An 18,229-nucleotide genomic window follows, 5' to 3' on the forward strand; every position below is an offset into this window, starting at 1 on the left:
CACGTGCTCTATTTCTACCCAGGTGCCCTGAGTCACGGCTGGAATTGGGTCCCACTAACGCAAGGTCCAGCTCCCACGGAGAAGCTACGGGAAGCTCCAAAGACCCCAGTCCCAGTCCCCCTCCCCAGGTCCCTGCAGGGGACAGACCGCCCACTGGCCTGGCTGCTCAGCAAGAGGGAAATGAGGCTTGTCAGACTCCAGCACCTGCCGGGCACAGCGCTCTGGGGGGCTTCAGGCTCCCTGATGGCCACGATGGCATGAGCAGACGGGTGACAGCATCAGTGAATGAATGAGGATCAGGAAGCTTTTTTATCGTAAAGAACCCCAATTGCTGCCTGGATAGTCCCAGAGCCAGCACAAAGGTGAATAAAACCCGGCTCCTGCTCTCCGAACGTGAATTCTTTATCACCAGCTGTGTGGCAGAGTGAAGGCAGGGCCGCAGACACCCATTCTCCAGTGACTCCCAGAGGGCTCTGGAGGATGCCAAGAGGCACGCCAAAGGGAAAGAGTCCCCGAGACCAACGGGAATGTGCAGCGCTCCACGCTGCTTCCCACTCATGCCCTCAGAGTCCTGCTGAACACTGGTATTGCCCCAGCCATCCGGCCACAGAACCCCCTTGAAGGGAACACCGGAGTTCAGAAGGATGTGGGTCAGGAGGTGCTGGTGTCACAGACTCAGGAGGAACCGTGCCAGCAAAGTCCCGGGGAATGGCCTCCCTGGGATGCGCTGAGTCCTGGAGATGGCGGAGCCTCCCTGGGCAGGGCGCACTCAGAGGCGCCCTGCCACCGTCCTCACGGCTGAGTCTGCTTCCCCGTGCCTCGGTCTCTCCTCTCAAGATAGCACCACCCCAGCTTCTGCCAGCCTGCCGGGGCGGTCGGGGCAAGGACACAGATGACGGCGAAGAGACGCCAGGGACCACGGGCGGATGTAAAGACAAGACAGCGTTCGCCGTGACTCGGGCACTGACAGGGCTGCCTAAAGCCAAGGCTGCTAATGAGGGCGCGGGTGACAGCCTCTAGACACCATGTAACCGTTCCTGGAAAGACACAGCTCGGCCTCCCATACGCCGCTGAGCAAGGCCGCATTCTGGCGGCACAGACGACGCAACGGTGACGCACAGTACCAAGCACGCGGAGAACGCAGCCGGCACACGCCGAAGCCCGGGGAGCACTGCCCGCCCGGGGCGGGAGGCAGATCTCCCAGCCTCCTCTCCTCTAAGGGCTTCGAGAGCCCTGGGAGGAGTGGGGAAGACAGGACACGGGCTGGTGGACTGGGTTCCAATCGGGGGAGCCGTGGCCTTGGGCCAGTTACCTCTCCCACACTCTGTTCTCTAACACAGAGATCGAGCCTAGGTGGGGGGCTGTCGTGAGGATGAAATCGGGCCGCGTGTGGAGTCTAGCACACGGACCACGGCAAGCGCTCTAAGGCAGGCGCGGGCACTCGTCCACCCACCTCCGCGGAACAGACTATGCCTCACACTCCCCTCTCCAGCCCGCGCTGAGGCCCTGCCGGGACTGGCCGCGGTCCAGCACATGTGCACTTTGCCCCCCTCCGGGAGGGCCGTGTGCTACCAAGAGCCCGTCTTAGTTGTTCCCAAACCCACTTATGCCAATAATACTTGCTCTTGCAATGATATAATTTAATTATTCTTCACATAAACTATGAAAGTGTGAGTGTGGAAAAGAAAAGACTTGTATTCATGAAATTCTTTCTGGAACCTGCGGAGCTGTGCTGGGCTGCGGCCCACCCCCAGCCCAGCCCAGCCCCCACCACTGCCTCCTGGTCAGCGTCCACCCACAGGCTCCTGCCTCGGAGGGGCCAAGATGGCCTCCCTTGGAGGCCGAAGCTGGGAGATGCTCCCACACAGGGACAGGTCCCTGGCTCTGTCCAGGCTACTCTCAGGGCTGGCGGAGAAGCACCGCAAGGGACAGGTGGTACCTGAACAGCTCCGCGTGGGACGTGGGCCCTCTACTCTCACGGGCGGCAGGCAGCAGTAAGGGGTCATCCAGAGGGACGGCACCACCGAGGTCAGGATCTTCAAACAACTTCAGGGCTGTGGAGAAGGGAGGAGCAGAATGGTTAGAGGACGTCCTGGCCTGTCCTCAGGGGCCAAGGGGGTACAGGTGGAGACAGCCTCGCCCAGCCTCCTGGCCCAGCCCGGAGACAGTGGGCAAGGGACAAGGCTGAGCACAGAGAACCCGAGGAAGAGGCCCAGGTGGGGACAGGAAGAAGGCAAGGGACAGCACTCAGAGGCGACGCTGAAATTGTCAGGACGTGTCCTCAGCCGTGAGGCTGGGACTATGTCTGTCTCATCAGTGTGTTCTCAGGCTCAGCACAGAGCCTGGCCCTCAGTGGGTGGTCATTAAGTGCTGGCTGGATTAATGGGGACAGCATTTGTCCATCCTGAATGAGGACCCAGGTGGGGTGACGAAAGGTCAGACCCAGGGACGAGTATAGAAGTCCCAAGGCTGCTTGGCTTTCCCCTTTCCGACTCTGCACAGGACCCTCCGGTGGGGTTTATTCAGGTCACACAAAATCTCTCATTAGAATCCAAATCATACAGAGTCCCAGCACACGTGGGTGGTTGCATCTCCTTCCCAGACGGTGCTCACATCTGGCCACTGGAATGACAAAGATGCCACCTCCTCTTCTATGGGATGATCAGAATAAACATACAGCCCTGGAATGTTCCAGGCTATGGGGACACAAAGTGCAGGACTAGATTTCTCCAGCAGAAAATCTCCATAAGCCGAGTGTGTACCACGTCGAAACAGGACAAGGAGAAGATTTCCACCATGCTCACACGTGCAGGTCCAAAACCACTTACAAAAGGCTGGCTGGGTCACTGAGCAGACACCCAGAGTGAAGGAAACACCTGGAGGCTCTACTTACGGTCCTCGAGGGGCACGTCCTCTGCGGGGCGCTGCGGGGAGAGCTTCGTGCTTGGGCCGAAGAGCCCCTCATCAGGGTCCACCTCCTCATCAAAAATGGTGAGTCGGGGTGAGGGTTTAGGCTTCACAGCCACTTCGGGGCGTTTCTTGGACTTCTTAGAGCTATGGAATCACAGACACAGCTCAAGGTTAGGAGAGCTGTGGCTCATGAGAGCCCGGCCGGCTGGTGCAGGTGGCCTGGTCAGAGCCACACAGGCGAGGTGAGCTTGAGCTTGTGTGAAGAAGGAACTTTCAGGTGCCCTGAGGTGTGAGACCCTGCTACCGGATGGCTGAGCCCTGTGCCCCTGTCAGGGTGTACGGGAGGAGCAGGGGAATGTCTGAATGAACCAGATGACTGCCGGACAGCTCCCTGCACTGACGGGCCAGCCAGGACTCAGGCCCGCCTGCACGGGCACAGGGCAGAGAAGCTGCTCTCCTTCCGGAGGCTGTGGGGGCCAACTGCCCCTAGTGCTCCCAGGGCCAGGCTCAGTCACTTCAGAGCCACTTGGAAAGGGGGGTGGACATAGTCTGAGGCTGGGAACAGGTGGTACCCAGGGACCAGCAGAAAGCAGCCTCGAGAAGTGAAACCTCCGTCACTCCAGCAAACACTTCAGTCCCACTGAGCGAACCCCACCTCCTTCAGAAAACCTCTCTGGCTACTAAGAGCCCCACTGGCTCTGTCACCCCCACCAAGGTCCCTTGATGTCTCATTCATCCACTGGCCTAGGTCCTGCCTTTGACCAGATGGTGCTTCGGGAAATTGGGAGAGGGCACAAGGGAAGTTTCTGGGCCATGGGACTGCTTCCTTTCCTGCCCCGGGTGGTGGTGACACAGAGCGCATGGCAGCCTTTACGGACTCGAACCCTGCAGGTCTGCATACCTAAATCACACTGCAAATAAATAAACAAACTTGGTTTTACTTTAACATGGCGATCCAATCCCTGCTGTGGATGCCAAAATTAGCCATTATAAGGTTCCTGCAAATAGTGAAAATATGCTTTTTACTGGAAACAGGATTTCTGGTGTGCCTGTCTGCCTGGCGGGCAGATCCGCTGGACAGAGGTCACCGTCTGAGCGCCTGTTGGCAACACAACGTGGGAAACTGCACACAGAAGCCCTGCCCTCCTCGATGGCACCGACCAACCCGCGGCAGATGGACAGAACGGCAGGCGGCCCTGGGTGCTGGAGGGCAGGGTGCTCAGAGGCGACCATTCCCACAGTCTGGCTGCAGACTTCCGGTAGAATCTCGGACTCAGCTGAGATGGGAAAAGCTGCGGGAGCTGGAAAGGCACCTGCTGCAGGGTCACACCTCCAGGACGGAGCACACCTAGGCACTCGGGGCCGAGGCCCCGCTCACGGTCCTATGCCCCTGTGCCCTTGAATTGTCCCCGCAGCAGGGCGGACATCCAGGATGGGGTGAGGACAGGCTCGGGCCTATACATTTCGAGGACGAGATGGAGAGCAGAGGCTCAGTGGCAAGGTTGTGTCTGGAAGTCCCAAGCGCCCCTGTCCCTGCTTCCTCCATCCTGGGCACAAGCCAGACGGGCTCAGGTCACAGACCCCTAGGGACCCGCTTCTGCTTTGGTGCCAAGCCCCAGGCCCCGCTTGTGGTGCTGGGCAAGGTGGAAGGAGCCGGGCCTTCTCCCTCCTCACAGCGAGTGCTTTCCAGAAACGTCAGCCATGCCACCTCACACACCCTGAAGGGCCAAGGTAGCCTGCTCCAACAGGGACACCTGCTTTTAGTTTCACAGATCAGGCCGAGCCAGTTCGCCTTCATGACCCCTGGGAAGTGGGTACCAATGACAGGCCATGCCCCTCGAGGCAGGCCAGCCAGAGACGGCTCTAGCTGAGAGCTACGGAGTCAGAACCCCAGGGCTGGCCCAGGAAGCTGTGTTGGACTCTCTGAGGAATCTGGAGCCACTGGCCCAGCCTGGGGCCTGTGGGTTCTGCCCCACTGCTACCCTCAATTGCCCAACAGCCAGCCCTCACCTGGCGCCCCGGAGCAGGGGGGCCAGAGACTTCCCATGGACCAGAAATCAGAGGAACCACAGAAAGGACAAAACTGTCTGGAGAACAAAGGAAGTGAGAGAACACACATGATGAATTCTGTCTGGAGGAGCTTCCCAGAGAGCTCAGTGATTTCCCTTCTTACACCTACTTCTGGTTCTGAGGACACAGGTTAGGCCAGACTTTCCTGCTATGTGAACTTTCCTCTCAAACTGGATGAATGATCTTGTTTTTTTCCCCAGAGACATTTCTGATCTTTGTCTTGAACTGACATAAAGCGAATCTATGGCATGTGGGGCCATTCAGTCGGGCACCCTCTGTACTCTACCCCATCCACCCAGGCCATCCTCCGTCCCCAACTGTCCCTGACCGTCTCCAGGGGACACAAAGAACAGGCAGGAAATATGGAACACCGACAGCTCAAAGCCCCAGGGTCCTGCTCTGGGCGGCCCCCAATCTTTCGTCTCTGGGATGCGACAGTGTGCCTGGTCCAGAGCAGACGCTCAAGAGATACCGGATGAAAGAAGGATGGATGGATGGAAGGAAGGAAGGAGGGGGAAAAGGGAAGGACAGACAAATGAACAGATAGATGGACACAGGTGATAGTACATCTCTTGTCCAGACTTATCTCCACCTGCTCCTCCAGGAAGAGTAGAAAGGGCATGAAGACAGAGGGTTCCCAGCACCAGTCGGGAGACAGACGGTACCTGGAAGGCTCTGCTCCTCTGAAGCTGGTCTCCTCACCCGCCCTCAGCCACTCTGCACGCAGCAGGTACATTCACTCTGAACGCCCTCTGTGACCCAGCACTCACGAAGCACCTCCCATGCGCACCTCCAGGCTCAGCAGTGTCCCCAGACGCTCACAGCTGAGACTCAGAGGCCCATAAACCCGTCATGACCACACAGGGCAACAGTTTCGGAATACGCAGAGCACAGGGGAAGGATCCAACCCAGCCCTAGGGCTTCCTGGAGGAGGCAAAGCGAAATAGACATGGACTCAGGCAGAGCAAAGTGAGCCCCTCATCTGTGGGGGTCTGCCAGGGGCATGGCTTGGGCATGATCAGGAACCGGGTCCCCAGGGCAGCTTGGCTCACGATCCACGGAGAAAGGATGAGGGCCTGGCCTGGGGGAGCACCGCAGTGTGACGAGGAGACGGGGTCAGGGGGAACGTCAGAAGGCAAAAGAGCTCCTAGACCATGTGGACTGTGAAGTGATCAGTGAGCAGAAGGGGTGTGTCTAGACCGATGCCAGACTTCTCGCCTCAGGGAGAGGTCAGGCGTGCCCTGGGTGAGGTGAGTCTCCAAGCCTGGTTTCTTCCCCTCATTCACAGACTGCGTGAACGCGGACTCAGGCTGCATACAGGGCTTGCGGCCCTGCCTGCCCCCACCAGCCCCTGTCCCTGCTCTGCTCCTGCCCGCTGTCTGAGGGATGCGCCGCCCAACTCTGCCATGCCTGTCTGCCACCCACCGCTGCACCATGATAAAGGATGCTTCTCTTCTCCCTTCACCGAAGGGCGGGCCAACAGGATTAGACTCTTGTCACCAGGGCTGGGGCAACGGGGCACGGAACAGAGAAGTGAGTGGTGGACAGACCTCCTGGTGAGCAGGAAGGAGGTCACCTGAACTTGGGCAGGCTCCGGCCCAGCACAGGTGGCATGGGGGGAGGGGGTGAGAGCAGGCGTGTGGAAGCAAGTTCCTGTGGCACGCAGGTCCAGCTCTCCTGCTTTGTGTGCCTGATGGCAGACAGCGGTCCAGGGCGGGCCACATGGTGCAGGCGGAGCAAACTGGAGGGTGGCGGCCTGGAGAGGCCGACAGCTCCGACAGTCCAAGGAGCAGCCCGGCTCACAGGGCTCAGGGATTTGTGATGATAGCGACAGACACACGACGGCAGGCTCCCCTCCAGCCACCCAGGGGGCCTGTGTCCGTGTTCCCGGATGTACCTGCCCCCCTGGCCGACTACCGACGGGCACCCAGCTGCCCAGGACCTGCGTCACTTGAGTTGCGGGAGCATCTCCTGGACGAAACAGAAGGCGCTGGATCCTTCTGAAGCCAAGACTCAGACAGCATGACTTACCTTCCAAGCCAGGGTGATGCTTAACCAAATACAGAAGTCAACCTCCTTTCTAATCATACAATGTTCCTGCTTTCCAATAAAGTAGTTTTCATTTTAAAATTTTAAATTCAGTTTCTTTTTCACTGAGGGAAAATCCTCAGAGTGCCCATAAATGAGCTTTTGTGAAACATATTCCGGGACATTGCTATTTGTAGCAGCACCAGGCCTCGGGGCCTCCACAATGACCCGGTCATCAGCGTGGTGCGGCTCATGGAGGACAGGCAGCCGCCCCAGGAGCTGGGGCAGCTTCCCCGGATGGGAGCTTCGGGGAAGCGCTGGACGGGGGCTGAGCAGAGTCGGGAAAGCGGTGCTCCAGGCAGAGACCGGCCCTGCGCAAAGGCCAAGGTGGGAAGCGTCTGGTGTATGCCAAGTGGCCAAGAGCCAGGCAGCAGGCACATGGGGGAGGAGAGTCTGAGGGGAAGTTGGGGCCACAGCCCAAAGGGCCTGGGGAAGAATCTGGCCTTTCTGTTCCAGGGGAGCAGCCCTGGAGGGGGAATGCCAGGGAATCCACATATGACCTCAGGCCAGTCATTCACTTCTCTGGGTCTGTTCCCTTAGCTGTTATATGGGCGTTAAGGAATGTTCTGGAAGCTGGAGCCTGCATGCATACTGGCACAGGGCACAGTGGGAGCCTGATGCCGACTAGGTTCACATCATGTTTCCGCCCCACGACTTTATTCTGGGCCCTAAATAAATAAATAAGGCCTGCCTGGTAAACACCCATCATTTGCTATAGTCCCAGGGTCACACTCAAGGATCTTTCTCAACAGCCAGAGCTTGACTCCCCAGGCCACTGAGCTCCACCTGAGGGCTCACTGACCAGGTCCTCATGATGCCCCTGCCCTCTCAGCTTGTGCGTGCTGACGCTTCTTCTCTGCATGGGGGCCAAACCCTGCCCCTCACCTAGCACACACCTGCACGACCACTGAACCAGGCTGGTCTGGGTGCAGGGGCTCCGCCCCCCACTGCTGGAAAGCAAGGACCCAGCTCTGGCCACACCCGAAGTGCCCTGAGAAACTGAATATACAAATGGGCAGAGCAGAGGTCAGACAGACCTGTGTCCCACACCCTGCAGCAACCAGCCCAGGAAATCAAACCACAACTCTGCAGCTAGGGCCCGCGATGGCCAGGGCTTGATCGATAACTGCCAGCCACCCTAATCTTTACCCTGGTTTCCCTCTTCATAGGACCAGCCAGAGCAGGCCAAATATGCTCCCCCAACCGATCGCAGAGCGTGCAGGACGCCCCACCTCCAGGCGGCAGCCTCCTTCGCCACCAGCCTCCAGCTGGGGCACACCCGAGCCTTCTCTTTCCCACTAGGAATTGTTCCTACTCCCAGCCAGCCTCAAGGCTCCGCTACATGCGGTTCTGGCGGCTGACCCCTCCCTTGCTATGACCAGCTCTCAATCAAGGCCTCTGCCTGTTCTCACTTGGGCTGTCTTAGTTTCTTCCCACATCCCCGGTGACACTCCAGATGCTCACGTGACCCGTGAGGCCTGGCAGTCCCTGCGATTGCAAAAACCCCTCACCCCCATCACCCACCCCAGAGAATGCACGGACGAGGGCTGGGAAACTGGCATCTGGCCCAAGTGGGGTCTTAGCCTGGGGGGAACAGGCAAGGTCCTGCCTGGAGCCCCACGGTGCATGACTGGGTGCGTGACTGGGTGATCTCGGGCAGGTTCCCGAGTAATAACCACAAAGACACTGGATTTGCCCTCCAGTCCCTCAGGTGAAAGGCTCTGTCTGTCATTCTAATGCTCTTCCTTGGGGGCAGCCTGAGGCAGGGGAATGGCAGGTACGACCTCCCAAGATTCCAATCCCCAGGGACTGTCCCTTCAATCCTGTGAGGGAGAGCCAATCAAGCCGGCTGCTGGGGAGCCAGGCTGCAGGAGGCGGCCCTGCCCCCTGGCTGCAGCAAGCCCCACAGGTTGTACTGGGTGCTGGGAGCTGCATACCCCACAGGAAATGGGAAGGCTGCCTTTAGTTCAAACAGCCCAGGGCTTCCTCAGAGCAAAGCTGAAGTAGCGACAACAACACACAAAGGAAATTTCCTGTACTACGTGTCACTTCATCCTTCTACCACTGGAGCTGGACTTTGTCTTTCATTTATAAAGAGAGACCCTGAGGCGCTAAGATGGTCAACGACGTGCCCAGTGCCCTCCGGGATTTGAACCTGGGACTGCCTGCCTCTAATTCCTCTCTGGGCTGACTGCACACCCAGCTTTCCCAGGGCCTTTCAGACCACCACGCTTGAAGGGGCCTCGGCCTTCCACGGAGCTACTCAGGGCCACGGGGAGGTGAGCTGAGGCCGAGGGGGCAGACATCCAGTCTCTGCTCCTGTCCCAGCTGGGCCAATTCTCCCTCAGGCTGTTTGATACACACTGGGGCTCTGCAGGAGATTTCTCCCGCACTGAAATTTTTGCTACCGAATTAAAAAAGTGGAAAACGGATGCCTGGGTGGCTCAGTCGGTTAAGCATCTGCCTTTGGCTCAGGCCATGATCCTGGGGTCCTGGGATCGAGCCCCACGTTGGGCTCCCTGCTCAGTGAGGAGCCTGCTTCTCCCTCTCCCTCTGCCTGCCACTCCCCCTGCTCGTGCTCTCTCTCTCCGACAAATGAAGAAATAAATCTTCAAAATATCCCCTTAAAAAAGAAACAAAGAAGGAGAAAGCACCGCCACACTGTTCATTCAGGCCAGACTTTGTGCGCTAACATGGATGGGGAGAGCCGGTCAGTAGGGCACGTGCTGCTGCCCCAGTGGGGGATGTGGCAGTGACCAGCAGGACGCCTGTCACCGTGCCCCCTGCATTCCTCACTGAATTTGGTCCCCGGCCAGGCCAGGGCTGAGTGCTGTCCGCAGAGGTACACGACAAGGCCTGCCAGCCTTGGCTCCTGGCCCTCCTGTGACCGGGAGAACTGCTCCCGGCAGGTGGCAGGTGGCAGGTGGGAGGGGGGCCCCCGAGGACCCCCGAGCCCACCCTCCTGGAAGCCCCGTGGCCAGTGGACCTGCTGCTCTTGCCTCATTGCCCTCCTGCCATATCCCAGGCTTTCAGCAACTTTGGTTTCTGGGGCTCCTCAAGCATGAATTTCCCCGTGAATCACTGAAGAACTCCCGAAAGCCCCAGTCCAAGGGGGCTTCTCACGCGCTCCAGGGTGCTGCAGGGTCCCCAGCAGGCCTGCTACCCTTGGCGGGGGCCAGAACACCAAAGGCGTCCCAAGCCCGCGAGTGAGGCGGCTGAGAAGCCACGGCTGCGCATCTCCCCAGGTGCGGCCGAGATCACCTGCACACCCCGCCACGGCCCACCTGGGGGCCATCTTGCTTCCAAATCTCAGAAACAGCAGTTTTGTGTGACGATTGATGGACGTGGCAACTAACCTTACTGTGGTCACTACTTCGCAATATATACGCGTATTAAGTCACATCGTACACCTTAAACTCACACACTGCTATATGCCGATTAGTTCTCAATAAAGCTGGGGCAGAAATCAATAAATCTCCAACGGGAGCAAGTCTGGGGGTACTTGGCAGTGTGCTGGGAGGTTTTCAAAACCACAGGGTCATCCCAGAGCAGTGATTTTATCTAAACGCAGGGAGTAAGACATTTTTATACTAAAACGCATATGATTCTTCTGTGAAGATAAACCAAGTTTGTATAAACAATTGTGACAAAATACATGATTCACACTCCAAAAAAAGGTCCAGCTTCCCCGCTGGAGGCCATGTCCTGTGCATGGCCCCCCTCCTGTGAGTAGAGAGCGGGAAGTCCAGCCTTGAGGGAAGGCATGTCCATGCAGGAACCAGCCTGTCCCTTGGAGTGCTGAGGGTTCTCCCGGACCGGGGGTTGGTTGGGGAAGGGGGGCGCTCCCTGGGCACTGGAGGAAGAGGTGGGAGGCAGCGGCCTCGCAGGTAGGCAGGGTTTGCAAAAGCAGAGAGGCCTTCCCAAAAGAGAGGGATTAAGTCCCTAAAGAATCCTTCACTGGAGGGGCACAACCAAGGCCCCCAGGCCAAAGCTTCCTGGACCTGGCTCTAGGGCAGTTATCTGGGAGGAAAAGCTCCATACAGGATAAAGTTCCTCACTGCCCGTAACAGCAAAAACCTCCGGAAAACACCACAATGCCCCCAGGCAGGCGCCTGACAATGTCACTTACAGTACATCGGCCCAGTGGACTAGCACGGAGTTAAGAACGTAGAAGTCTACTTACTGATCTGGAAAGACCCAGTATATAAGCTGAAAATAAGCAAATTATGGAATGGTGCACACAACACAGCCCCATTTTGGGTTATGAGAAACGTACAGCCAGAAGCGTATTCCTTCAGGGCGAAAGGCCTTTTCACTGTGTTTTCAGATTTTCTGTTACCAGTCGTATATTATTCAAGTTACGATTAAAGATGTTCCTAACAGGGTATTTCCAGCAGAAGGCAGAACTATTATGGTAGAACGCCATCTTTCTCAGACGTGCGAAGTCTCGAAAACGGAGAGCAAAACCCGAAAACTCCGTGGGACAGGAGAGGACAGAGAGAGGACACGGAGAGAAGAGCCAGCGTTAGGGGCGTGTGCGCTCTGCGTGCAAGCCGCGGGTCACCCCGGCACGGGGATGGCTCCAGACCCCGCCGACAGGGGAGCAGGAGGGCCAGCCGAAAGCTCCTTCTGTCTCGGGGCGCTCGGCACTGGTGCAGCAACTCGCCTTTGCCCCTAATCTACACCAGGTTTAAGAGACAAAGAAAAGCCAGGCCAGTCCCAGCACGGGGCTTTGTGCTGGCCGGCCCCCCTTCCAGCAGCCTTGAGGTAGAGCAACAGCGCCCCGCCGGGCCCATGGCAGGAAGGACGGACGCCGGGGCCCTGGAACCGAGTCTGCTCCAGAAAGCCAGGCGCAGATGGGCGCCTGCCGGCGGGGGTGGGGCGCACAGCTGGGGGAGCGGGATGCCGCATCTGCAGGGCGACTGAGGGCCCTGCAGGGTGAGGGGAGAAATATGCATGCAATGCCCACGTCTCCTGCGAAAACCAGAATGCTCCCCACTCCCCACTAACAGCCAGGGTGGGCAGCCTGTTCAAGAGTCAACAGGCCCACCTGGGTGCCCCAGGAGAGGACACGGGGTGGGGGGGCTGCCACCCGCAAGGCTCCGCCAAGTCCCTGCTCAGCTGTCCTCAATGTCCCCATCTGTGAAAGGGGGATAATCCCAGGGCCCTGCCCACCTCCCACGCTGCAGAATGACTGGAATCAAGGGACAGTCAGGGTGACGCCACCGGGTCGTGACCTGCCATTTCTGGCTGCATGGATTTGGAGGAGCTACCTGTTCCCTGACTTCAGCTTCCACAGACACCCCCCACACACACACACACACCATAAGCCTGACACCACTGCTGCTTTCTAGAGCACCATTTTCCACACCAAACCCACATAGGTCCCGAGAGCCATGTGGTGTGTCATGACCTCTTAAAAAAAAAAAGCAGAGCTAGAAATGTCTCGTCACAGGAATAGGAACCGGCTCTCAAAAACCTTAGGTGTTATTCTCCCCGATGAGGGCGGCAGTACTGACTACTGTCACACTAGCCATTACAGGGGAAACGAGCAGAAGGTCTTAAGCCTCTGGGGTCCCTTTTAGGTGCTATGTTTTCCCAGGACTGGCGACAGTGCCGGGGGGCAGGTGGTCTCAGACAGCTGACACATCCCTCGACAATCTGCTACCAGAATAAGTAGGAAATTCAAGGCAGCCCTTGCCAACCCCAAAGAGCATTTTCCTACCCAAAAAAGGAGCCGCTTTGCTAAGCATGACCCTCAGCCAAAGGCTGGCGCAAACCACTGAAGTCCTTCTCGGTCTGGCTTTACGTGTGGTTACTCAGAACAACAGAGAGCCTGAGTTCAAACACAGCCTCCTCCTAACCAAAACAGAGCCCAAGAAGGGCCTGCAGGTCATGTAAGGCCGATAAGAGGCTACCACAGAGGTCTCCCCACATAACCTCGCTGCCTCGCCCCCAGGGCTGCTGACCCCCCGTCTAGGTCAGGGCGGCTGTGGAGGGCCGGGGGGACCTGACTCGGGGCATCAGGGTGCTGCACGACTTCCAGCTCTGGGCCCGGGTCTCCCGCAGCACCAGGTCTTCCCTGAGCTTCTCCTGCGTGTCCCCAGCCTCACATGCCCCCCAATTGCCCCACGATAGGAAGGCTGGTGGATGGTGGGCAGAGCTTCGGGACTATGGTTTTCATGTCCCTTACACTGAACTTGCCCCTCCCTGATTTCTGGAACAGGACCCGCGAGACGGGCCTCTCTCGTCTGGTGACTGCACTTTGATCTCTCATCAGGGCAGGGGGACTGTCACCCCAGGTCTGTGATCTGATTCGGCGGAGGGGGTGGGGCAGCAAGCTGCGGCCATGAGAAGAGTGAGCGCTAGCATTCATGGTAACGCAGTCTCCACAAGAGCCCTACAGAGAGATGCTACCATGACCCTATTCATTGCAGAAAACTGAAGACAAGGGGTAAATTGCCAGGGACACACTGCTGGTAAATGGCAGAGCCAGGATCAAGGCCAAGCAGTGTCCAGGACCCCGAGCTAGACTGGAATCCCAGGACCATTATTTACCAGCTGCCTGACCTCGGGCAGGGCACTCGGCCTCTGCAGGCTTCAGTTTCTTTAATCTGTAGAATGGGATGATAGCATCTCCTTGCAGGCAGTGTGTCAAGGAGACAGAGTAGTGCAGAGTACCACGCTCAGCGTGTAGGAGGTGCTCAGAAACACTGATTCCCACCTTGTTTCTTGCACGTTTGGGCCCAGAGGTGGTGAGGGCCGTGGGGTGGCTGAGTCTGTCTGTCTGGGAGGTCCCGCCCCAACACCTCAGCCTGTGCCCACTGGACGGGCCTTGGGAGCAGATGTCTCTCTGGTCTCCTGCTGCCCCCAGCACAGGGTGGTCGTGCAGTGGGGGCTTGGGAGCAGCGCACTGACTAGGGAAGGCAGTCAGGGGGTCAGGAAAGGGGAAGGCGGCAGATGACAGCACCAGGACACTGAGGGACCGCAGACACCATACCTGGCTTACCTCTACTTCCCCAGGGTACCTGTGTGTGCCCACCTGTGTGCATGTATGTGCATGTAAAGGGAACTCAGCTGAGTGGCCGGGGGCCTGGGGCTCACTCTACCTTCTTCATCACACACAGGTGGCACCTTCCAGGTTATCAGACCCTTCCACCCATGTGATTCGTGGTCCTTACAACTGCCTTGTCGGAAGGCGGGGCCCAGGTCAACAGCCTGTTTAAGAACAGTGACATGGGGCCCAGGGGGCTTCAATCACCTGCCACAAGCCCCAGGCCATCAGTGATGAGCTGGGTGGAGAGCCCAGGGCTCCTGGGCTGCTGAGCTGTCAGGGGTGGGGGCAGCCCTGCTGGGACTCAGTACAGAACTGGGGACCAGGGGCCTGACCTGTGGCCAGGGAGAAGGTTAACATCTGAGCCCAGCCCGAGCACACCAGGCCACAGGGAGTGATGACCCAGGGAGACAGGTTTTCTCAGACGCCCGGGACAGAGGGAGGGAGGGAGGGAGGGAGGGAGGGAGAGAGGAGCCCTCACCAGAGAGCCTGGAGCAGGCCGGGAGGAGGCCCTACCCAGGACGTGGAGACCTACCGCATGATGCCCAGAGGGTCCAGTGCTTCCTCCTCTTCGTCCTCGGAGGAGTTTCTTGCATCCTCACCCTTCTGGCCTGGGATGGGCAGACCCTCAGCCTCCGCTCGGTCCTGCTGCTCGAAGAAGTCGAAAGCCTCGTCATCCTGGGCCTGGCTGTGTGAATCCAGGACAGAGACATCTCTGCTGGTGAGGTCCGCAGACCCTGGGGATCTGGTGCCTGTCGAAGGAGATGGAGGAGAGCCCCTGATGTCCACGACCAGGGGACGAGACAGCGCTGCCCTGCACCCAAGCTCCTGTGCTGGGACCTGAGCTGGGGGTCTCCTGCAGCGTCCTGGGACAGGGTGCCAGGTCTGGGTGCACAGGGCGCAGCCGGGGCTCCAAGCCTAGAGCCTGTAGCGAAGCCTGGAGCAGAGTGGTTATAGGTGTGAGCCTTGGAACCAGCTGGCAGCAGGGCAATAGCCAAGCCTACGTCCCCTGGCTAAGGGCAACAAAGCCGGCCAGCTTACATTTGTGGGGCATATCAGGGAGCTCTGGCAATCCAGCCAAGGCTGGCTCCAAGGGTCTGGGTGCTTAAGACTATGAACCCAATGGGTGTACAGTGAGCTCATGAAGATTCCAGAACGAACTGTAATGGTTCCATTACAAAGTGGCTTACATCAGCACTTCTCAAAGCATGGTCCCCAGATGGATATCCATGATGTGGTAAGCACAGAAAAGGAGAGCAAGCATCTGGAAACATCCATAGCAGCTGGGCATTGTCACGGCATCTAGACATGTGATTTCGTATTTGTGGAAGTATCCTGTCCATGACAGATTGGGAATATAAATCTAGTCCTTCCCCACAGATGGATTGAACGTGGGTTTAGACTACTTATTCACCTCTATCCAGAGAGTAACTGAATAGAAGATCTTTGAAAGCAGTTCCTATTAAAAAAAAAATACCCCTTAGATAAGGAACCTACAGTATGCCTGGCAACGAGATATTAACACATACATCGAAGTAATATGTGTTACTGCATTACATAAATCTAGGCAGTAATGATATGTTGCCTTATATTACGCTTTGTTATTTTATTAGGACAAATGTGAAAATACCACTCAAAATTTCAATTCCACGTAATAGGCATTGTGTAAAAAGCATTTTACAGGTAAGGACTCATTGAACTATCGTAAAAATCCACACGAGAGATTCTGTTCGTGCCTCTACTTTACAGATAAGGAAACGGAGGCAGAGAAAGGCTGGAGAGTCAGACCACTGTATCTCGCTTCTCTGTAACAGAGGGGCCAGGAGATCTGGAGCTTCTTCCAGTATGGATCAGCAGGAGCCCCCATATCACAGGCAACACAGCCCACTGCGGGGCAAGCAGGTTGTGATCTCGTAGCAAACAACTCGGGGCCCACAAGTGCATGGGAGGGGCTGGGAAAGGAGACAAGTAGCCGGTGCTCTGCCCCAGCCTCTGTGCATTCACTGGCTTTGCTTTTTTCTTCCTCACCCCTTTAAAAAATTTTTTGGCTTATTTGCTGTTAACTGTCTTCTGAAAAACCCCCATCTGCCTTGTGACGCTTAGAGACGGCAGTCACTGGGAAGAAAAGTTGAACAGAGTGGTCCAAAGAAAGGAGAAAGTCAGAGGGGAGAGCCCAGCCCCTCCCGAGGAGATCCCTCCCCGCCCAGGGGCACATAAGCACTTCATCTGCCCTGGGGCCTCTGTGCAGGCCTGGACACTGGGGTGTGCGGAGTGGGGGGTGCACGTCAGCTGTCCTTCACACGCAGGGGCTCGTGGAATGCTCATGCCACCTGGCAGCCAAGCATCCTCCCGTCTGACAACTGAGGAAACCGGAAAGGGGGAGGAGATGGCTGTGGACACGGCCTGCAAGGGTTTGAGGTCCCCAGTACTGGACCAGTGTGGGCTGAGCCTGCGCCTGCTGCCAGAGCCATCAGTGTTGCCGGCGGGCGCAAGCTGAGGGGGGTGTCCCAAGGGCCAGGTCTGCAGGCCTGGCTGGCAGGAGGCAACGTGGGGTGTGTGTGTGTGTGTATGGGTTGGGGCACTCTGGGGGTGGCCAGGAGGGGCATGCACGGGTGGGGTCAGACCACAGAGAAGGCCCCGTGTGAGCCCCATCCGGCATCCAGGCAGGCAGCGTCCTCCTGCCAGCCGTGGTGGGCCCGCTCCGGCCCAGCCAGGGTAGTGAGGCCTGGTTCTGGGCCAACGGAGACCTCAGAGGTTAGGGACAGAGCCTCAGGTACCTAAGAATTCTAACAGCTCTGGGCTTCCTGCCAACTCGGCGTCCTTCGAGACACAGCGCAGAATCTCATTGAACACGGCTCTTCTTTCCCGGATGTCGGACTCCCCAACGAACAGGACCTTCTTGGGGAGCGGGGGAAGGCTGGACGTGGGGTAACGACTGCTCAGTTTCTGGTAGAACTCCTCGACCTCACTGTACTTTTTCGAGACCTGGAATGAGAGGAGCATGAGACTTCCCGAATATTCTCCCCCTCACCCTGCCCAGACAGCGCGGAGGCCGGCCTGTTTGGAGAGCCTGTCCCCAGGACAGCTGCCACAGGACAGACAGACAGGTGCCTTGGGCGTGCCTTGCTCCCTCTGACCCTCCACTCATCCCCCTGCCTGGGGCTCCATTCCCAACACCCCCTAATCCGTACTAGGCTAAATTATGAAAGTCTTAGTAGCCAAAGGGGAGATATAATCATGGTGGATTCCATGCACTGTCACAGGTCCAGGTAGAGACCTGTGACACAGGGACCCCAGCCTGGCCCACAGGTGACCATGGAGGCTGCCTGCCTCCGTTTCGGGCCTGCAGCACATTAGTGGGGTGACCTCATGGTCTGGCCGGCTGTTAGGTCATCTTCCTACAACAACAGGAGTCACCTCTCCTCAGCACGGATCTCTGGATCATTCTCCCCTGCAGGAGCATCAGCCTTCTGGTGGGGATGGTCCTTACAGTGCTCACGTGGAGAAGAAACACATATAGCAAGGTTGTTTTTGGTGCTACTGTCAACCACGACTCCCCCCGCCCCCCTGCACCCTGGGACCTCGGGGAAGCAGGCAGGAAGGGCGTCCCAGGCCATCTGAGTCACCAACACAGCACCCCGTCTCCGGCTGAGTCCGCTCTGTGTGAGGCCACCCCAGCAGGGTCTCTGCCCCACACGGCCCAGGCCTCACGTGGCGTGAGCAGCTGAAGCGTGGCAGGGTCGAGGCATCGCTGCAGACCGTGTAACCCAAGGTGGGCTCTTAGCTCCCAGCCACACACCCCACCAGCCGCCCAGCATCCTCCCTTGTCTTGGACTCTGTGCTCTCCCCTTCTGCGACACCTGTCTCCCCAACTCCTCTGAGGGAGCACGGAGCACACAAACAGGGACAGTCCCATTCCTACTCCCAGGCCAGTGCTGGAAACGCCAGTGTGACTGATGGACGAGACCTGGGAACCCCAGGGCACAGCGGTGTCACAGCATGCACCCCTGGCCAACTAGAACTCTCCCCAGAACCCCCAGACTGTGAGGGGTTCAGATGCCGGCAGGTGGCTGGGGCGGAATTTAGATCCCTAGCACCCCCACCCCC

General features: G+C 58.0%; 1 protein-coding gene across 6 annotated transcripts in view; it reads right to left on the reverse strand.

Annotated features, from left to right (window-relative positions):
* Nucleotides 1–18,229, reverse strand: part of HS1BP3 (HCLS1 binding protein 3) — a 93,479-nt gene that overhangs the window by 68,123 nt on the left and 7,127 nt on the right. For all 6 annotated transcript variants that reach the window (XR_003524635.2, XR_003524634.2, XM_027621894.2 and 3 more), the window contains exons 3-6: nucleotides 16,900–17,107; nucleotides 14,658–14,874; nucleotides 2,894–3,054; nucleotides 1,940–2,054 (exon numbers count right to left, since the gene is read on the reverse strand). Coding sequence is in view for 4 of the 6 variants with exons in the window: in XM_027621894.2 (XP_027477695.2) it covers nucleotides 1,940–2,054; nucleotides 2,894–3,054; nucleotides 14,658–14,874; nucleotides 16,900–17,107 (701 nt within the window). In the remaining 2 variants the exon portion in view is untranslated. The remainder of the gene's footprint in view (nucleotides 1–1,939; nucleotides 2,055–2,893; nucleotides 3,055–14,657; nucleotides 14,875–16,899; nucleotides 17,108–18,229) is intronic.

This window comes from Zalophus californianus, chromosome 8 (genome assembly GCF_009762305.2).
Source record: "Zalophus californianus isolate mZalCal1 chromosome 8, mZalCal1.pri.v2, whole genome shotgun sequence".
NCBI classification, from domain to species: domain Eukaryota; kingdom Metazoa; phylum Chordata; class Mammalia; order Carnivora; family Otariidae; genus Zalophus; species Zalophus californianus.